At 37.0% G+C, this 22,148-nt stretch overlaps 1 protein-coding gene across 1 annotated transcript in view; it reads right to left on the bottom strand.

The window, feature by feature from the left end:
- LOC145977863 (uncharacterized) overlaps window positions 1-22,148 on the bottom strand; it is a 263,309-nt gene that overhangs the window by 125,052 nt on the left and 116,109 nt on the right. Inside the window, exons 9-12 of the mRNA XM_083110188.1 lie at window positions 19,202-19,324; window positions 17,924-17,959; window positions 16,204-16,326; window positions 13,395-13,433 (exon numbers count right to left, since the gene is read on the bottom strand). Of these exons, the coding sequence (XP_082966314.1) occupies window positions 13,395-13,433; window positions 16,204-16,326; window positions 17,924-17,959; window positions 19,202-19,324 (321 nt within the window). The remainder of the gene's footprint in view (window positions 1-13,394; window positions 13,434-16,203; window positions 16,327-17,923; window positions 17,960-19,201; window positions 19,325-22,148) is intronic.

Raw genomic sequence — 22,148 nt, 5'->3', positions numbered from 1 at the left:
CCATTACAAACTTCCCCCAGCCGAAATCAAAAGAGAATCTGAAAAGATTCCTCGGGTTTATAAACTTCATAAGGATTTTTTTTTCGGTTTCCATTAGTGTTGCCCACGAGACGAGACGAGACGAGACTTTGGTCTGTCCCGTCCCGTCTCGCGAAAATGCTGTCTCGTCTCGTGTCTCGTCTCGAAAATATTTGTTTGTCCCGTCTCGTGTCCCGTCTCGAAGGGTTCTGTCTCGTCTCGTCCCGTCTCGTTTTGTCTCGTCCCGTCTCGTAAAAGTGATCCGGGATATCATGCCAACAAAAGTCAAAAGTAGCAGAAACACGAAATATTTTTTCCGGAAAGTGGGATAAAGTTCCAAATATTTTACTCATTGCGTGGTGAGAATAAATAAGGTTCGTTAATCACGAGGACATTAATATTAAAAATGCAGTTTGTTGGTTACTGATTGCTAGGTATCTTATGAAATCTACCTTGTGTTTTTTCTCGTTTCCATACAACTGTCTATGCATCGTACATAAGTGAGTGCTCTTTTGCTGCTATACCTTTTGGAAGTCTTCAGTGTTTTCCACTAGACCTTCTTTCTTTCGGAATGTCGAACTTCCGTGCACTATGAAAATGTACATTTTTTCTTTAAATTCTAAGCTTGGCGCTGGGAGCAACAAAAAAGTTTTTAAATGTGTAGTACGAACACAAAAGACTGTTTAAAATTTCAATACTTAGTATATTACAAATAGAAAGCATTTATTGTTCTTAATATTGTTAAACATCTTCTAAGATATAAGTTTCAAAAAGTGTTTCTTTGTGATATTGTGCTGTTTCTTACGCTCAGCTCATGACGCACATACTTTGCTTTCCCTTTAGCCTCTAAGTCCGGTACCACCACCGCTTGATCTGATTTATCCTTCGGCAGGCACGCATCTAGAAACATATGTCGGGAAAGGTGTCCGAGCCAAGTGTTTCAGAAAAAATGATAATAACAACATTAACGACAACAATTAAGCAAATGTTTAAATTACTACATTAATATAATTCATAGGTCTATTCACTTGAATATGTAAATTAATTAATTCTATTATTGTTATTACATGCAACGTTACAAAGATGGTACAAGGATAGTAATATAACAGCACGAATATTAGCTAATATCTAGCGTACGTGTAGTTAAGATCGCCAAAATTTGCATAAAAACAGCTGTCCTGGCTAGGAAATTAATGTCAAAAAAGGTGATGAATTGAATATTTGCTGAATAACAAAAAAGGATGTTAAATCAAGTTTACGAAAAAAAAAAGTTCCTAATTAATATTTCTGTACATAAATCTTCATTGATACTGTCATGCAAAGCCGTATGATCTCAATAGAATCCTTGTTTTCTAGTAAGTTCGGCAGGAATAAGTAACCCTCGATTATGCTAAACAAATATATTTTTTTGTTTAGCTAGAGCAAGGCCCCAGGAGGATGCAAGAAGCCGTTCCTGCAAAAGTGTATGTTTTAAGAAGCGAAGAAACGTAACAAAACCACCACGTATGGAAGGCAAACCTGCATTTAGTTTATATCGCATATTTACAGAGCCGTGCCTCCTGAAGTTATAAAAATCCCAACTTGATTGATTCTTTTAGACATGCTATAGTTGAAAAAAGTATGTTTAGATGCACCAAAAGTCCATCATTATCAGATTATGCATATAACGTGTTATTGGAATCAACATATTTGTGTAAATTGGGTGCCTCCCCGATGGCGTAGTAATAACTTCGAGGTCTTGTAATGAACGGTCCTCGCGTTCGATACCCAATGGAGTCACAAAGTGGATCGGATCGCACTTTAAACTGTAGGTCGGTTCGCGATTTAGCCTATTTGTGAATCAAGTGGACTTAAAAAAAAAAAAAATTATCAACCTTAAGAATATTCGAATCCACTAATTCACCCGCAGGCAAGTCAAATTTCACGTATCCCTCTTCATCCTCGTTCATAGACTTCCTTCAATACCTTGTGAATGTGTGTTATATCCCACCAGGTGCGACAAATGTGCAGAGTTATTCTTTCCCTGTACTGCGTTACTTCTTTTCATAACAGTAAGGCTAAATTCTCGTTTTATCTGAACTTTTAAAAAATATGCAAAATACGTATCTATCTTTAAACAACCACCCTTTCTCATGTATGTGTAAAATAATCCCACTCTGTCTCAGAAAACCTCTTCCTACAATCAAATGGCGGAGACAATTCTCAAGTCTCAACAATTATAAATTTATGCTTAAATTTCCTATCATTTATACAAACAGTATCACATATCACGTCCTTTGGTGCAACACTGTCAACAGCTAATGTTACTTTCCTCGACTAATCAATTTACTTCCAACCAGTGACGGCGCCAGGGAAATGTGACTGAGGGGGGAGCGGAAGGCTGGCAACAAAATATTTTAAGGGGGCAGTCACATTAAAACGCCCGAAAACAATACACATATATACATATATAGTAATACTTAGAATAATAATAATAATAATAATAATTATTATAATTATTATTATTATATTCATGTATGGTGTTTTGTGTCGTCTTTTATTTAGAGTTGACGTTTACTGCCTAAATTTATTTCTTGATTACGAGTTTATCTCCACATGATTCGTTTTCATAAAGACTTTAATTATTTTTTATTGGTAAGTTGTGTTGTCTCTAGTAGCCTATTTCAGTATTGAAAGACATTCATAATTTTATAATTCATCGTCTTTCTTGAGATGAAACTACTGATATAAATATTTAAGTTATAAGATAATAATATAAATGACGAAAAAATGCTTCGAAGAGTTTAATTTTCTTGGAAAATAAACGTTACGTTGGAAGAAATTAATCTTCTTAAGTATTAGAAACAATGTGAGGCACTTAGTGAAGTGCAATTCTCCTGCAGGAGAATTCTGCTCTATGTGCTTTGGAGAACTCATTGCCCACCCTTGGTACGTCCAGGACTTGACATTTCTTCTCAATTGCAAGAACAGCCAAATGAGGCAGTTTGCATCCAGCATCCTGTTTCGAGCAAGCCTTTTCAAAGATTTTAAGGACAACCATCTTCGTAACGCTGAAGAGTTTTGGTCAAAATTTGTGTTTCACCTTTCAGGGAAATGTTATCACAGGATAAAAAATCAGACAAAGGTTTCAGTTATCTCATAATTCAAGAAATATTCTGACCCTGGCATTACTTACTCATACTCTACCATTCCAAACATGGACGTCCGCAGGATTTTTTCCAGGGAGGGGCAAGCAAGGTAATTTTTTCCAGGGGGGGCAAAGGAAATATATTTTCCTCCAAAATAGTGATGCCCTCTCAAAAAACACTATTTCAGTCTGAAATTATCATGTTTCTTCAACGAATTTATAATAATTAACATAAATTACTGTGATTGAAATAAAATTATATATGAAATATATAATTTTTAAGTACACATTCATTTTCCAGGGGGGCCGCGCCCCCCCCTTGCCCCCCCCCTTCCGGACGCTCATGATTCCAAAGTATGTCTGTGCTATCCAATTACAGGCACTTATGGAGTTCGTGGGAAGAAGTTCTTCGATTTTGATATGTACGAGAAAGAGCGAACCTGCATCTAATGATTGAAGAGTGGCAAATCCTAATAAGCGTTCTTTTACCTGCCAGCGATATGTTTTGAATCGAATTTTAAGTGTAATTTGCATTTTAAGGCTCACGTTCAATACATTTCCAAATAATATCCCCTCATTAGCTTCAAGAGTATCGAAGAAATTCCCTTTGTTAAGGTTTCCTCAGACTCATCATCTCGAAATTCAAGTCCCTGAATAGTAAGAAACCGCGATGAATCCACAACTGACATTTAGTGTTGGTTTTTCTTCGATCACCTTTGGTCCCAGGTTCGATACCCAGGGGAGGCACTTTAAACTGTAGGTCCAGTCCCGATTAGCCTTACTGTGCATGAAGTGGACTTAAAACACCAAATTAACCACCCAACCAAATCTTGAATCAACTTTGAATGTCTTTTCATAATTAGCGTTGTCACTAACGACCACGATTAGAATAATTTGCCCGTACTACAGATGATGTCTTGTGGTCCTGAAAATATTCGTGATGTTTTAAAACCATCCACATTCAACACTTTTCCGCAGTTCTTAAGACTGGGTAAAACTTAGGTTAATCTCGGCTATTACAGGACATAAATGAATGAGAAATCACCTATGCCCGGGTCGGCGCTCGAATCTTGAACGAAAGTCACATACACATAGCTCTATATATTTGGTCTAGGAATTAATTCGTGCCCCTGGACAAAAGATGGCATAACGAGCATATCGTCCCACAGTTCCGTGTATCCACACATGCGTTGAAAACTCCTGTCAGCCCGCATCGTTCATAGTATAGGGCAGTTGATTGACGCGTCAACAACAGCATTTTGTAATCAACTGAACATGGCGCAGTTCGGGTCAGATAAAGTGTTTTTGCGGCGTGTTCTGCTTCATTACTTTAACATGCAGAAAAGTGCTACCGAAAGTCATCGTATTTTGGTGGAAGTGTATGGTGACCATGCGCTAGCTGAGCGAACGTGTCAGAAGTGGTTTGCACGGTTTAGAAGTGGTGATTTTGGCCTGGAAGACCAAGAACGACCTGGACAGCCAAAAAAATTTGAAGACGAAGAATTGAGAGCATTGCTCGATCAGGATTCATGTCAAACGCAGGAAGAACTTGCAGAAGCATTAGGCGTTGATCAAACAACAGTTTCCAAATGCCTCAAAGCCATGGGAATGATTCAAAAGATGTCACATTGGGTTCCACATGAATTGAAAGACAGAGATGTTGAAAGGCGAAAAACCATTTGCGAATTGCTGCTTCAAAGACAGAAAAGAAAGGGGTTTTTGCATCGCATTGTTACTGGCGATGAGAAGTGGATCCATTACGAGAACCCGAAACGAAAAAAGGCCTGGGTGAAGCCAGGTAAACCAGGTCCATCACAACCGAAACGAGATATTCACTGTGCAAAGGTTATGCTGTGCATATGGTGGGATATGAAAGGTGTGGTGTACTATGAGCTGCTGCAACTGGGTGAAACTATTAATGGAGAACGTTATCGACGACAATTAATGCGTTTGAAGCAAGCTCTGGCCAGGAAACGACCAGAATGGGAGAACAGACATGATAAACTTAATTTTCAACATGATAACGCTCGCCCACATGTCGCAAAACCGGTCAAAACCTATTTAGAAAATGTCGGATGGGAAGTTTTATCCCACCCGCCATATTCACCAGACGTTGCTCCTTCGGACTACTACTTGTTCGATTGCATGAATAACGATTTGATTGGACAGCGGTTCACATCTTCAGAAGATATCGAAAAATGGGTCTCTGACTGGATCGCTTCAAAGGATGAGGACTTCTTTCGCCACGGAATCCGTAACTTGCCTGACAGATGGGCGAAAGTGGTGGCTCACGATGGAGAATATTTTTCTTAAGGTATTTATGTATTTTGTGTTTGAACTTAAGCTTCAATGTGTGCGTAACAACCGCACTAATTAATTCCTAGACCAAATATATATACACTAAACAAATTAATATTTGTTAATCAAGTTGGTATTATAAGCAGGAAAGTGATATCATGCAGAATACATACTTTGAAAAGGTGAAAATCGTCATACTCTTATAAATGAACTCTCCTATTATTCGATATTTCATTAACTTCAGTTGGGGGGCCGGGGGGGGCGAAGTGTCTGACATGGGGCGTCCCCCTGCCCCCCTCTGGTGTCGTTACTGCTTCCAACCTTCTAATAACTTCGCTGCAGATAGCCTCACCTTCGAAATGGAAGCTTGTGTGTCGGCAAATAATACAAAGAACTTGTGTTCACTGTCCCTCTTTCATTCAGAGTCTGCCGTTTTCCTTTTCAGTTTTTCCTGCAAGACGTCGTCAGCAAGCAAACCAAATTACATAATTTTTATTGCCCCTCCTTTGCATCAACCTTCATTCCTACTTCAGGCCTGGATTTATGGCAGTTACCCGCTACTGCAGGTCAACCTAGCCCCTATGTTTGGTGATTGCCCCCTGAAGCAACGGTGTCCATTGTTCAAAGCGAAACCTCTGTCAGTGGGGAACTGCGAAAAATAGTCTCGGAATACACCCTGGCCATAAACAGGCTCCCGCCACCCTGACATTGCTGTCAGCTTCCGTCTGAAATTTGATAAAACTACTTTGTGAAATTTTTTTGAAGGCTAGATTCACAGAATTAAAGTAACAGCTACACATTCCTTCATCTGATTTACAGAAAGGCTAATCGGGACTGGACCCACAGTTTAAAGTGGGATTCAAATCACTATGTGCCTTCACCGGGTATCAAACCCGGGACCCCTTGATTACAAGGCGACGACGCTAACACTGCACCATCGAGGAGTCCCCTCGTAGAACAACGTTTCCTTCTACGGCGATTATACAGAACTCTGCGCTCTTCTTTATTTGAAATCTATCCTATATCAGACTCGGTATTTCGTTATTACAATCCAAGGAATAGTATTCTCCTTAAATAAGAAATAAATAAATAAATAAAAAGCATTGGAAATAATCTTCAAACGGACGTAAAGAAATCGAATCCAACCACCTGTAGATTGCCTGAGGGAAACAACAAGAATTTTCTGAACCAAGACATTTCCGAAATTTCCATAACATTCTAATAATTTCGCAATCCGTGCAAATAATCATGTGGCAAAATCTTGTCATGGTTCCCTGTAAACACTAAAATCACCAAATTACTTCTTTCCAAATTTCCCGTATTTTCTCCTCCTCTTTAGCTCTCAGCTGTTCGTAGTGGGATAATGCAGGATTATTTTGCCCTAATCATCTCCTTCTCTTAGTCTTGCTAATATATTGGACTCCTTAAAAACTTTTCCAACAACTCCTTATCAATTTGTACTGCCATGTTTCCTACAATGTTTTTCCTACATCCTAATAACTTCACTTGTACACCCTTTGATGTAAAAATTAAATAATAATAATAATAAACCCTATTCTTCGGTCCGTTTATCTTTCCAACCTATAAAGCTGAGACTATTTTTACAAGATAAACCTCGGACGCAGATATTCCACGATCTTTTGGCCCCTCCTTCCACCTTCTCTACCTGCCCTTTTCTTGATGTTATTCAGAATTGTATTAGTATCTGGAGTACTATCGTAACATAAAGTTATTAACCTGGAATAAATTGAAAAAAAAACGGGGAGTAACGTTGTGATTCGAAAGAGTATAGAAAATAAGTTTAGGTATTCAATTCATTCATTACTCTCTCTAGAACAGTCTTGTTTTGACTTAATACACGCTTACCAACGTTTCTAATTGAAATACTTTATTCCAAGCAAACAAGTATTTGCAACTGATAAAATATTTTGCTTTTATTTTTTCGAGACATTCGAGACGAGACGAGACTTTTCAAAAGCCGTCCCGTCCCGTCCCGTCTCGTGTCTCGTCTCGAAAACGAGACGAGAAAGGCATTCCGTCTCGTCCCGTCTCGAATTTCAAAAGGCTTGTCCCGTCTCGTGTCTCGTCTCGTTTTCGAGACGGGACACGAGACGAGACGGGACATGTCCCGTCCCGTGAGCAACACTAGTTTCCATGTACCCGCGGACTGCTTATTTCGCTTTCTAAAAACGAACGTTAAATTCTAATTAACATAAATTCACAAAAGAAGCTTTTAATAAGTTAAAATCAATGATAAAAACTGCGCCAGTTCTTAAATGCTACGATTCAAGAAAGAAAAACTAATTTTGTGAAAACGTCGTACGTTTTAATGGCTGGAGCGCTTCTCCAGGAAGAAAAAGACGGTATGCGTTTCTTAATGGCATATTGTAGTTGCTGTCTTACAGACGCTGAGAAGAAATATGACGTTTTCACACTCGAGATCACAGCAGCGCAATACTTGCTAAAAACTTTTAGGTAAACAAGCAAAGCGGAGAATTTTTTTCTGGCGAGGAAGGCCATTTTTTTCAAGAGTACGAGTTTGATATTCCGCATATTTCATCGGCTAATAATGCACTGTCCTACTTCTTAAGTCACCAACCGATAAATCAGGCTAACCGCGGAGATGAAGTTCATTCCGATAGCGAAGACGTGGCGAGCCAGGAATTTTACATCCAAGCGGAGTCTTTTGACATGGTTTCTGCACAAAAATGAGACACTTACTTTGGTAACATAATGAAAATATTACAGGAAGACCCCACAGCTAACCCCATACGTTAACCGCTGCAGTTGTTCCAATATAAACGAAAATAAGCAACAGCACAACCTATCCAGTGTTAAAAGATTTATTTTCTTTCTCACAAACCAAAATCTCGAAACGAAAAGAACAAGTAAACATTTCCGAGCGTAGCTTGGCTATAAGAATCAGTAATTTTCACACTCGCGCAAGATATAAAACAAATAACATAGAAAGCACGACGAATTATTTCTTAAGAGCAATTCATATGAATCACGTGAAACAGCGTGCATCACGTACTTGCTTATTCCACAGAATTCGTGTGTTTTTGGCAACCACGTATGTAAAAGCATAGAATCAAGCAAACTCATCAATCGAATGAAGATCAGCACTTCACGGGGTCAGTAGATCTGCTGACAGCCTACAATTGCTGTGTGTATGACACAGTCTCGGCTAAAGAATATAACAAAGCTCATAAAGCATAAATAGAGAAGCGCATTCATGATAGGAAACTAGAATTGCTTGCTCAGGTATACCCGATTCTTCTCGTTTCGAACTATTATTCAATAACAATAACAAAAAAAAAAAAGCAAAAAGTGAGAAATGATAACATTAATATTAACAACACTAACATTATGCACAAATGTCAATAGTGCATAAACTTGTGCTTGTTTTAGTGCTACTTATTCATTCATTACAACGAGTTCATAAGTTAATCACTATTAAATAAGTAAAGGATATATCAGTGAAAGTTAATTATTTTGCAACAACACATCCCACAATGCTAACTAAACTAACATACGATTTTACCATCTTTGCAGAACACTACGGAAACGAAATGGGTGCCATTCTTCTCTTCTTCCTCGCCTGTACCTTTACAACTGGGCGAGCCTCCCAGCAATTAAAAATCTCATCGGGGCTGTATTTCAAGGAACTTCCCGGCACAATTACTTACGACCACACGAACCCTTTGCATTATTACATCTCCATTGATATTCCAAAACCCCAACAACTTTCCTCTTCCTTGCACAACGTGTTATGTGACTCAAGACAACTCTACACCGAGCTGTGTTATCCATTCAACTGCAGAACTTAAACGCTCGTTTGTTCAATCGCATTTCCCTTTTTTCCAGACAAAACCAGTCCTCTAAACAGAAGCGATCCATATTAGGCTTTGTTAGCACAATGGCGAGCTAGTGTTGTGATTTGCCACAACAAAGCAGATTGACCCATTGTTTCAAAATGCGAAACAAATTAATCAAACAATAACAGGCATGCAGCTTCAATTAAAAGCCAATCACATATTTTTCCAAAATATCAATTTTCCAGCATCAAATCCACGATGTGTTCTGTGCTTATAACAACTATTCAAAGACATTGGCACGTAATCAGCAGGAATTGCTGTCCAAATTACGAAATTTAACAAATAAAAGCACGCATCTAAATCAAGCGTTTATTATACAATTCATGACAATTATGGTACAACTATGCAAGTTCATGCAAATTTCTCAATTTGAAGATACCATAGCGAATTGCAAACACCACTTTACAAGTGAACACGTTATCCCGAAAACAGGATTGCTCAGGGACCTTAACAAAATAAAAAAAGAAAACATTTTGAGTGAAGGTTTTGACTTGGCTATTTCAACCAAACTTGTTGACATGTACTACCAGATACCCCTGACTCAGTGCAGAATATCTAATCAAGGCCTCAACATGGAGGTAAAAGTACCAATCAAATCACAACAAAAGAATTATAAGTTATTCTTTGTTATTCCGATCCCATTCGCGTTTAGGAACCTGACATGTCTACTAACACGCAGTCCTGCCTCTGATCGATTTCTGGATTCATGCACGTCATACACCGCCATTTCTAGAAAGCCAATACTGCGTTTAATGCCTTTCACGACAACATACCTGTGTGAGTGTACCATTTCTGCTCTCACACAAATCAAATCGAAACACAGAAACAGAGCTAATGTAGAGGCTGATCTTCGGCTTCGAGTGACTACGCTTGAACCAGACCTACAACGCTTCGTCTCTGGAAAACAGCACCATCCGTCACATTGATCCAAAAACTGTACCAAGTGAATTTTCTCAAGTAACTTTCAGGATCCAGACTGTTATATTTATTAGCCAAGTGTCACATTGCTTTATAATTTTTATGCATTTAGGAAGTATGATTATGTAATTGAAGTTTAATTAAACTTTAAAAAGATTAAAGGAAAGTAAATATCAGGCCTATATTATAAGAATAAAATCAAACATGGTAACATTACAAAATTCTTTCTTTTATTTACTGAATTAAGTATTATATGCTGTGGCTACGGGGTCCTCAAACATGCTTGCGATAAGCTGAGGGGGCCTCAGACACAAAAGTTTGGAAAACCCAGTTCTAAACATTTGTGAAATAACTAAACCATCTGTTTTAAACGTTTAAAACAAATTGTTTACAATACTTTTCTTTTAAACATGCCAAAAATACATGAGATGCATAGCTTGGTCTACATTTTCTATACAAATTTATTTTTTCATTCCAGTTATTCCTTTGTTTCTAACAGTAGAGGAAACGAACAAGAAAAACGGTCTAACCAGGAAATAATTGCAACACAAACGTTTTTTTGTGCCCAATTGTGCGGAATTGTATAGTGAATAATATATTAAAAATCCGCCATCCAAATGTTTGAAAATAATCCGCCATCTTGGAAAATGGAGGCAAAAATTCAACTTAAAAATTTTTAAAAAAATAACATCTCGAAAACGGTGCATTGTACGCAAGACGTGAAGTTAACCAAAATGACAACAGAAAATTTGCTAAATTATGTTTCTTGTTTGATAGAGCTACCACAAATCTTAATTGAATTAGAAACATTCAAATATTTTCTATAATTTCTAAATTTAGCGCAAAAGTTGGTTCCTGACACAAAGAACAGCGATATGTAAGAAACTATGTAATGTGTGTCTAAATGTCACTGGACCAGATTCATAGCTTATGATTTCCTCTAGAGATTGGTTTTTGTTTTGTGCCTTTAGAATCAGGGGTTGAGGAGATATGGAGTTTTAGGCAGAATCATGGGTTTTTCCTAAATTTACTTGTTTCATTTCATATGATATTTGTTGATTCATTGATTGATTAATTTGCTTTATTTTATTTCGCTTTTTGTGTCACTTTTGGCTAATTTGCGAAAATAGGAATGAGTGATGATATGATGAAATTGATAAATGGACACTCAACAAACATCAATGATCAGGCCAGGATTCGAATCAGCGACCCCTGGTGTCGTAGCCAGGCGAATATGATATTAGTGAGAACGTAATACATTGTTTTCTGCAGAGTTTCGTTCACCCGGCGTTTGTTACTTACATGTTGTTTTTGTTGTTTAAAAATGTATGCACACAGTAGCGGCGATTAGGTGTCTTAACTGAGCAGGAGTTGGGGAGGAGCAAGGATAGTTTACTTTCTACTGGCTGCAATTAGAAAGAATCGTATTGAAAATGGAAATCCGGGAGATGAAGTTGGGTCAAATCCACTGGTAGATAATTCTTAGAATTAAGATACCACAGTGCGGGGGCAAAAAGTGTGTATGGGGGAGTTGGGGACTGCTCCCCATCCCCTCATCCCTAATCGTCGCCACTGTCAATACATTGATATCATACGGTAAAATACGATTCTAAACCGGTTACTTTGCAGAATTTTCGTAGATAGATGGTGCTAACATGTTAAATTTCATCCTTTCCTCTATATACAGACGTTCACTTGTAGCACAGGAGTTGGCCTTGATGCAGAAGAAGCAGAGCATGATCTCTAGAGGAAATCATAAGCTATGAATTTGGTTCAGTGACATTTACACACATTACATAGTTTCTTGCATATCGCTGTTCTTTGTGTCAGGAACCAACTTTTGCGCTAAATTTAGAAATTAAAGAAAATATTTGAATGTTTCTAATTCAATTAAGATTTATGGTAGCTCTATCAAATAAGAAACATAATTTAGCAAATTTTCTGTTGTCATTTTGGCTAACTTCATGTCTTGCGTACAATGCACCGTTTTCGAGGTGTTATTTTTTTTATTTTTTAAATTGAAGTTTTGCCACCATTTTCCAAGATGGAGGATTTTTCCCAACCATTTGGATGGCGGATTTTTAATATTATTTACTATACCATCCAATCTGGCACAGAAAACATTTGTGTTGCAATTATTTCCAGGTGAAAATGTATATTTTCTCTACTGTAAGTAGATCCAAGGGCGAGAAGAGATTATCATAAATACGATTTTCGCATCAATATCCAAGAACGTTCTCTACTTCACAAATTTACAAATCTCATTACTAATAGCATTTGTTCTTGCTAGCCCAAATCTAATTTAACAGAAACTGCAAGGAATTTTACGACTGCAAAGATTTATTTCTGTAATTCTCGACACCATTAAGTTAATAAGTTAATTCATAATTCCAAGATATATTGGTAAATTATACAGTCTAAAATTTGGCAATAATTTCTGACAAACCAAAAATACTACGTATTGGGTACTAGAAACCGTGCACAAGTAAGATGTAGTTCTTTTTCATCTGTTTCAATGAAATTTTTTTTAAGACAACTTACCGCATTCCATAGCTTGCTGCCATTATTACCTGGCTTCGCAATTTCATTTGCACTCAATACTGTCGTCACTGTCACAGAGTTAGGTTTAAACTATTGTAAAAACTTCACAATGAAAGTCTAAATCTAGCAGATAAGTAAATTTTTAACTCCACATGCGTGTCGCTTATAATGCGTTTGTTACTGCTTAAGCCCAGATCGCATCGATCGTTGCAACAATCGCTGCAACTAATCTCAACATTCATGGAGGGAAGGTAAGGTTAAAGGACCAAGGAAGATATTTCATAAAAAGGGAAAGAAGGGAATGTGGCCTAAATAGGAAAAAGGAAAGTCAAAACCATGTAATCTTGTTGCTGGAAGATAATTATCAACACTTTTGTTAATTATTTCATGATCCTTGTTCAAAATTTAAAAAAAGAATTCCATTTAAAATCCTGTCTCTATATCATATTTCATGAACTGCCCAGAAAAATAAATTCAAACACCGTCAATGATTTTGTTTAAGTTACTTCTCGAAACCTATAATTTTAAAATTAATTTTACTTACTAGTTAGACGTCAAATCCACATGAGAAGATTATAATTTACGTGTTTAATATATAACAATATTAAACTTACCTATATAATCAGATGAAGTAGTAAGGGCTGGTGGCTCTCCTACAATAGAAACATATTAACATCAGAAGCACTTCTCTGTCACAAATATAAAATATTATTATAATGAGAGTAGACCTGGAATTTAAGGTTAAACTTTGCTTGTTTGGCGCACGAGTCCTGGGAGGTGAATTTACAAGAGTGAATAATTTATTGTCGGATTAAAAATTATGGATACTCCTATTAAAAATTAACCAGTAGATCTATGGAAAAACGAGTTAAATTAAATTTTAGCCTTTTTAATTCTTCGTCAATCTGTACTATTTCTTCCTTCGAGTATTACTTCTATTTTTAATCGTCGTGAGAACAAAAAAGTGCATTTTTTTTTGCAAACCATCCCTCTTTTTGAAATTCTATAATTAGAAAACGGGTTGTCCGATCGTGACGAAATTTTAGTACAGTTCAGGCAAGAAGGTTTCAAACACAATTCTTTATCTTAAAATTTTAAAAATGTTCCAAAAAAACGTTCTTATCAATTTTGTGAAACAACTTTTCTTAGCATTGGTAACAATAGCCTTGTTTTGAATCTCTTTTTTTAGCTGTTCCTAAAAACCATTATCGTTGTCAATTCACATTGAGAAACCGATTTTATACAGATTTTTTCTTCAACGAAGTAAAGATGAACGTGGAACGTCTCACGCAGTAACAGATCGCGGTTTTTGCGGTTCAACTGACATCGCTCTGTCTGGTGTTGCTGTATTTTTATTTCTTTTATTATTATTTTGGTATAATCCATTACGATGAAAGTGCAGTGCCAAGCTCCCTTCAGAGTAGCTGCTTTGAAAGATTGGTCTTCATCTTCCCCCCTCCCACCACAGCTGGTTCTAACTCGTTGAGGTACGTGGGTAGAGGCAGTGTTGTTTATTGGGAAGAAGTTTAAGGAGAGACTAAAAATAATATTGTGCTTATTCAACACAATTTTTCCTTTTCGTCAGGAGTAATGTTTAAATTAGAAGCCAACGTGAGTTGTTAAACGAGCAACTTTCAGTGCTGAAATATGTGGAGCGGAAAATTTCCACTGTGCCTTACTGGAAAAGATTGAGAAAGGTGAGACCCTGGCCTTTGTCTAATCCTTACCTTTCATTAAAGTTCCAAGACTGCAGAAATAAAAATATCGACGCATAATAACTTTGACGATGTAACTGTGTTAAAACAGTTGTACAATCACAACGACAACATTCATTTAACAGCCATTTGTAACGTTTCCTCTTATGAGATTTTATATTTCTATTTTCTTATTCTACAAGAAAAATAAACCGAATAATCCTTGTTTTGCTGTATCTCATTTCCTGAGCTGAATGCCGTATTTGAGAGCTTAATGGAAGTCAACACAACAGTCAAACATGGGAATAAATATGACTGCTGAATAATATAAATAGTTACTCTTCGTTCTCGTAACATTTTTCTTGCATATTGTCTTCGTTCAATATTGTCAAATTCTTTCCTCCACATACTATCTGAGCATTTCTTGTTGCACAAATTCATCTACCTTTCATTATTATAATATTCATGGTCTTGATATAAATGAAGATAGAAAAAAATTACATACATTTTTAACTTTCCACAGGCATATGTGTGAGCGCAACGCTCCCCTTATTGTATAATTGTAAGATTTTCAGGCGCAGATAATGATGATACTCTCTGATCTTGCGTAGCTGTCATTTGCAGTGTCTATGGCCAGATGGTACCACTTATAGGTTATGGCATTACTGCAAGTCTACGCAGTCACATCATTTTGATGACGGTCCGTGTTTGGCGACCGCGAAAATCATTTCCTGCAAACATTTTTTTTTCTATGTACACTGAATTCGTGCTGTATCACTGCTATCTGTTTTCATTCTTCGATAATTATTTTATTGGACTTCATTCACTTATTGCTGCTACAATTCCTGGTTAAATGCACTTTAAAACCTGATGTTCGTTACGAATGAACACCAGCAGTTCCCAGGATGGCTTGCTGAATCAAGTGATGAGAAAGAAAAGACCTGGGAAGAGCGTTTCATTCTCAGGGCTCAGAAGATCATGTTGCTGAGGAGTCATTGAACATTGATAATGAAATCATCTTATGAAGATGAATCTATTATTGCTTCTTCTTTTTCCTCAATCTATTGTGCAGGATGAAACTACGAAACAGAATGTACAGTCATGGATAAAAATACTTATCCCAATACAGCCTTAATACCACTAATCTTGTGAGGAGAAGTATTTCATTCCACGCCTGTTCATCTCTTTTGTGAAGAAGTAGATTATTGAATTTGCTAATGTTATGCAAATTAACATCATTAGTAAATTCGAAATAAAATTATATAAATTGTTACGTTTTCCTTCATAATTCGTCTCTCAAAATAGGTAATCAGTAATATTGCAATGCAACAATATTATTTTGTTATTACATAATAAATAAAACAAATTTCAACTTGTAAGTTACATATAATATGCAATGAATGTGTATAAATAATTTTTAATATGATGAATGTAGAAATATAGTTGAAAAAATAATAAAAACAATGAATTCATGTGTGACTATTGAATAACCCTGTATGCCCTGTGTGTATATAATAGAAATAACCAAATCGAGCTCTATATATAACATATTGCAGTTGGTAGCACAATGCAAACATGTAAACACACACTTACGCTTAAATTTAATGTAATAGAATGTGTGCACAAGCGAAATAAAAAAACATCTAAAAGTATGATTGTAAACACGAAAGATTCGACACTTATTTTGACGCGATTTTTAAATTATGTTTTTGCCGACAGAATTACTCACCGCACATTTTTGGACTCTCGTCACTTCTGTCGCCGCAGTCGTCATATCCGTCGCAGCGAAATCGGCAGAGAACGCATTCACCATTTGCACATGCGAACTCCGAGCTCTGGCATTTTTCATTTTCTGCAAAAAGAAATAATGAGAGTACTGTTACTCTCCTCAGAAGTCTAAAACTAAATTGTCTAAACTTCATGTCACCTAGCTGAACATTGATAATTTGCTGATTCTTCATGTATAATGAGAACAGGAAGAAAAGGCCTTAGACCAGCGGTTCTCAAACTTTTTTTCCTCGTTGTACCCTTCAGTCGTAACTAAACATCTAATGTGCCCGCGCAATAGGTTTTCTCCGAATATTGTGTTTTGGGGAATTTTTTGGCTCTCTGATTGGTGGGGCGTTTTTAAAATGTTGTAGGCGGTTTCTGCAATGGAGCAAAATGGCATTCAGGCTGTGTGTGTGTGGAAGGATGGTGAACTATAATAAACATTAGAATCCTACGTTTATTATTTTATTGGGTGTTCCTACGTTTACAATCTTAATAATTAGGAGTAAAAATTAAAATGTGAAACGTGTATGCTAAGAAGTACATAAGAAAAACTTTAATTTTCATACATTTTTCCAGAGATACTGAAAAAAGTAAGTATAAAATTAAATTTGTAAAGAAACTGTGAAGCACAATTTTGAAGTTTTTATTGTAAATTCTCAAAGGTTCTAGTGAGAAGGATGTCCCTGCATAGTCTGACACAGTTTCTTGATTTCTGGTTGTGCACTTGAAACTTTCAAGTGGAGATTCGGCTCCAAATTTAGTCTATTATACATTTCGAAAGAGTATTTTATTTTAAAACATGTGAAACAAAGATAAGAGTGTCAGTGAAACCGAACCTCGAGACTATACTCTGTCCCAGTTAACTGTGGAGCAGACAAATGAAAACAAGTCTCTGCGCAAGTAGTGATTCGAGACGGCTCCACCAATGAACACGTGAGAGGAACGGAATTGCGTGGAGTGGGTGAGAGCGATTGCCTTCCTAGCAGCGTGTACTGCTTCGCTTTGGCAACTCGATTTCCCTCGCTTCTCTGACTCTATGCGCGGCCTTGCTCCACAGCTAGCTGCGACAGGGTATAACAATTCAATCTAAGTTAAGTCTCTTGTCTGCTTCTATAACTTTCGTCTAGTCTTCCGGCGGGAGACCTAATGCTGTCATGGGAATTTGCAGCAGACCAACCAGAGAACAGCTGTGGCGCCGGAAGTTACGAAGTCGCGGGAGTAAGTACTGCGCACAACGGGTAGCTTGGTAGCTTCCCCGCTCTCCACTTCCCTTGCCAGCATGTAGACTGCCCGCCATAAGACTGGACAAGAGCTATAACTGAAGCCTGATGCAGTAGGGCAATATTCTAAATACAACGGAGGCTGGCTACACCTACCGCTGCTCATCACAATTCATATTCATTAAAATATTGCATATTCTAATTTCTAAGTAAACATTTGATTGATTGATTGAGTTAGTTTATTTTACTTCGCGTTTTGTGCGTCTTTGCTAATTTGTGAAGATGGGGATGAGTGATGAAATGATGAAATTGATGAATGGACATTCACAAACAACCAAGCCCGACCGGGATTCGAACCCGGGACCCTTGGCGTCGCAGCGCGATGTGCTAACCACTCGGCCACAGGGTTGGGCTCTAAGTAAACGTATTGTACAAAGGAATTAGTAGCGCACGTACCTGAATATGTTGATTCTTGACCATTGATTGGTGAACCTAAATCACAAGAAAGAAAAGTTTAATTTAAAAAGAGGCTTATATTATAACCAATGTAAATTGGAACAACAAATAGAAAGAATGAACTGGTAAAAATTATGAATAAGAGTAAGTTAATTATATGTAGACAATTATTATCGTTGATAATCGTATGTGTGATATCAGTAGCGTGCATACAAGGTAAGCTACCGAAGCACTGCTTCGGAATGCAAATACAGGTTTAGTTAAAAGAAGGGGCAAATTTGTGTCCTCTACAAAATATAGCTCTGATATTCCATTACTTCCCTATTAAGAAAACAAAAACAAACAAAATTGAATATCAGTTTTGGCCCTAAATATCAGCCATTTGCATTAGAGATGGTGAAAAAAGATAAGGAAAATAAATTTTTTCTTTAAGTGTACTGAAAACAATGTTTTTTACCGAAACTTTCTATCATCTTTCGTACAACTGTCTACAAAGGCCAAAAATGCCGCAAGTCATGAAACAGAATGGATGCAATATTGAAACGAAATCAAGTTTTAGAAAAATAATGCATGTTTTGAACTACCTTTGCATAGGTGTTACAAAAAAAAATAATAATAATAAATGGTCGTGCGATCAGTGGTGGACCATTTCATATTAATTGACCGGGAAAATTTCCACAGTGTCCAAAAAACGTAAATTTTCAGTACAAGGGTAAAGAAATACAAATTTCATTGTTTGTAGAGAAAGAACATGTCTTTGTAATGATTTTCAACATCAAACACACTTAGTTCCATCAAGCCCACATGCTGAAAATTCCGTTTATCCTAACCTAGTTTTTCCATCACAAAAAATAGGCCATTATTAGTCCTTTTTTGAGGCTTTTATAAAACTTTTTCTGTGCTGATGTATACTTTTTTCTGAAATCTCCATTATTTAATTGAGCTCTGTATAAAATTTGAAAGAGATCTTATCATTGGTTAAGGAGAAATAAAATTAATTGTGAGCAAGGCTATCTGGTGTCGAGGGTCTCAAGAGTGACAGATAACACAGATTTAATGACATTTCGAAGAGCTGTAAAATAAAACCGTTTGAGATAGAGTGAACATTTTTAGGGGGTTTCTTTCAACCATAAGTAAAGAGTGTACACCAAGTTTCATCGAAATCTGAGATGGTGTTTGACAATATCTTATTTTTCATTGCGTTCATTTGATGTAGAATGACCCTACAGCTAAACAATGTGTTCAGCCGTCATGTAAAAGCTAGAAATGAAGACTTACAACAAATGTCAGCAGCCTCGTCGCTTGCGTCCCCACAGTCGTCTCTTCCATTGCACGTCAGGCCTTGATATACGCACCTCCCGTTGTTGCACTGGAACTCGTAGCTTGAGCAGTTACGGGAAGCTGCAAATGAATTACAACAATTGTGTTACGGCTCTGTAACAAATATATCATTGAGAAATTTGTAGCGTTAGAACATTACATAATTGTTGTTTGGACATTTACATGTGTTACCAGAATCAGAGCTCAAATGTAAAGAGATCCTGGGTTCGATACACGGTGCAGGCACATTGTGGTTCGGATCTCACGTTAAACTGTAGGTCCTGTCCCGAATAGCTTTCCTGTGCATAATGTGGACTTAAAGCACCAACTCAATTAATCAAAATCAAATCAAATGTATAAAAGAAACTAACCTGAATGTAAGTGACTTATGTCTGCAATTTATAAGGCAAAAATTATTATCTTAGAGAGCAAACTTAAAGAAAGAAATGTATAATATTTCAAATTTAAACGTTCAATGAATATATGTATAAAACATTCCATCTAACGTAATTTAATTACATTATGATGCGATTATTATGTAATTGAGGGGGTTGGAGAATAACATATCTGGTTCTAGACCGGTCAGTGGCTCTTGTGCAGTCTTACGGCGGGCGCTCTTCATGCTGCCAAGGGAAGCAAGGAGCGGGGAAGCGACCAATCCAGCGCCATAAGAAACACAGCAGCCTGTAGAACGAGGTGACGTTGTAACTCTCGGCGCCACCGCTGTTGTCTGGTTGGTTGAGAATGCATACATCGATTCGTGGATGGAACCATGGAAATAGCTTCCAGTTATTTCGTCTGAAACTTCAATAAATCCAAAACATGTCTCCCCTATTAGAATATTTTCTTCAGGTTTAATATTGACGTATCTTGTTACAACTGACATTTCATCAATTTTAGTAATATCTTGGGCTATACAAATTGTTTGTCCTATACACGTTTCTGTGGTTTTATTTTATCATTATTACGTAATAAAATGTATATTTTTGACAATATTTTGTTGCAGGAAAAGTTATGTTTTTAACGTGTATTTCCCCACTACATTTATTTAAACCTTTGAAAATGTCTCAAAATTTGGGATTTTCATTCAATTTTTTTTAAAAAAATCAATCGATACACAAGTATGCTTCAGCGAAAGTAATTACATTTTCAGAAAGCTTACCGTCAGTGATGACATAAATGACATTTTGTTCCTTCTCATCACGTCAGGATTTTTTCTTTTTTTCTTTTTTCTTTCTTTTTACGCTTTTTCAAATTTCTAACAAAACCGCCTTTTTGCTAGTATAAGACAATTAGTTAGGATATATCTACTTAAGTAATTTGAAGTTAATTTTAATCTTGTTTTAAGAAACTTGGCGTCCAACAATGGCCTGATATTGACTTTCAATAATGCCCTGATATTGGCTTCCAACAATGCCCAAGTATTTCTGATAAAACAATGTCTACCTATTGTTTCAAAATGCACGTGAAGAAAATACTCATTTCTTCACTGGCGTTTGTTAGTTTCGTTTGGGAAATGCTTCTCACTTGTTGAACTGTTTTTCTGTCTTGGATTTAACTGCTTTCAGGTGGTCTATATGTGTTTGTGTGTGAGCTTATCCAGGAAACCTAGATTTGAGATTGTAGTGTGAAGTGGTGCTGAAAAATGTCTCACCGGGCATGTAGAAATCATCCCGATAGTTTCTGTTACACTTGTGGAAGTTATATGTTGCCAACACAGAGGAGAAATATTACTTCTTTCTACAAAAAGGCCTACTTGGCATATTTTGGTGTTCGTCTAAGCGATCAAGACAAAGCGTGGGCACCTCATTACATATGTAGTACGTGTTCAGTAAACATGAATCAGTGGGTGAAAGGGAAACACGCTTCACTGCAGTTTGGTTGTCCAATGGTGTGGTTGGAACCTCGAGATCACCCAAGTTATTGTTACTTCTGTTTATGTAACGTGCAAGGAATAAACAGGAAGAACAAGAAATCCGTGAAATATCCCAATCTTAGATCAGCCATCCGCCCCCTTCCACACAGTGATGAACTGCCAATCCCTGCACCTACGCAGCTGGAGGATAACAGTGGTGAATCAGAAGAGACTTCTGAACACGAACATGATCCTTCATTTCAAACAAGTGGACCTTCTTCTCCTCGTCTGTTCACACAAGGTGAGTTAAACAATTTAGTTAGAGACCTGTAATTACCCAAAATTAGTTCTGAACTTCTTGGATCGCGACTCAAAGAAAATAATTTACTTGCTCCGGTAACTACGTTTGCTTGGTACAGACATAGAGAAAATGAACTTGTACAGTTTTTTTCAAAGGTGGATAAACTGGTGTACTGCAATAACGTGGTAGGTTTGATTGAAGCCCTTGGAGTCGAGTATAATGCTGCTGATTGGAGGTTATTTGTTGACAGTTCGGTGAGGATCATGAAAGCAGTACTGCCTCATAACGGCAACTTGTTGCTCTCGATACCTGTAGGATATTCAGTAGTTTTGAAGGAAACGTACATAACCTTGAGGTTCATGTTGGAAAAGATAAAGTACAACGAGCATAACTGTATTGTTTGCTCTGATTTAAAAGTGTTAACAATTGTTCTTGGTCAACAAACTGGTTTTACTAAGTATCCCTACTTTATGTGTTTCTGGGATAGCAGAGCACGAAATGAACACTGGACGAGAAGACACTGGCCAAAACGTACTGATCTTATACCAGGACAAAAAATGTTGTGAGTGAATCTTTGATTCCTAGAGATAAAGCTGCCCTTCCTCCACTCCATATCAAGTTAGGCATCATGAAGCAATTCGTAACAAGTCTAAGCCAGGAAAGCAATATCCTTCAATATCGGAGGTCAAAGTTTTAAAATAAATCTGAAGCCAAAATTCAGGCAGGTGTATTTGATGACCCACAGATAC

Source organism: Lepisma saccharinum, chromosome 23 (genome assembly GCF_977018435.1).
Source record: "Lepisma saccharinum chromosome 23, izLepSacc3.1, whole genome shotgun sequence".
Classification (NCBI taxonomy): Eukaryota; Metazoa; Arthropoda; class Insecta; order Zygentoma; family Lepismatidae; genus Lepisma; species Lepisma saccharinum.
Note: the sequence above shows the minus strand (reverse complement) of the source record. Positions and strands in the feature narration are given on the sequence as shown.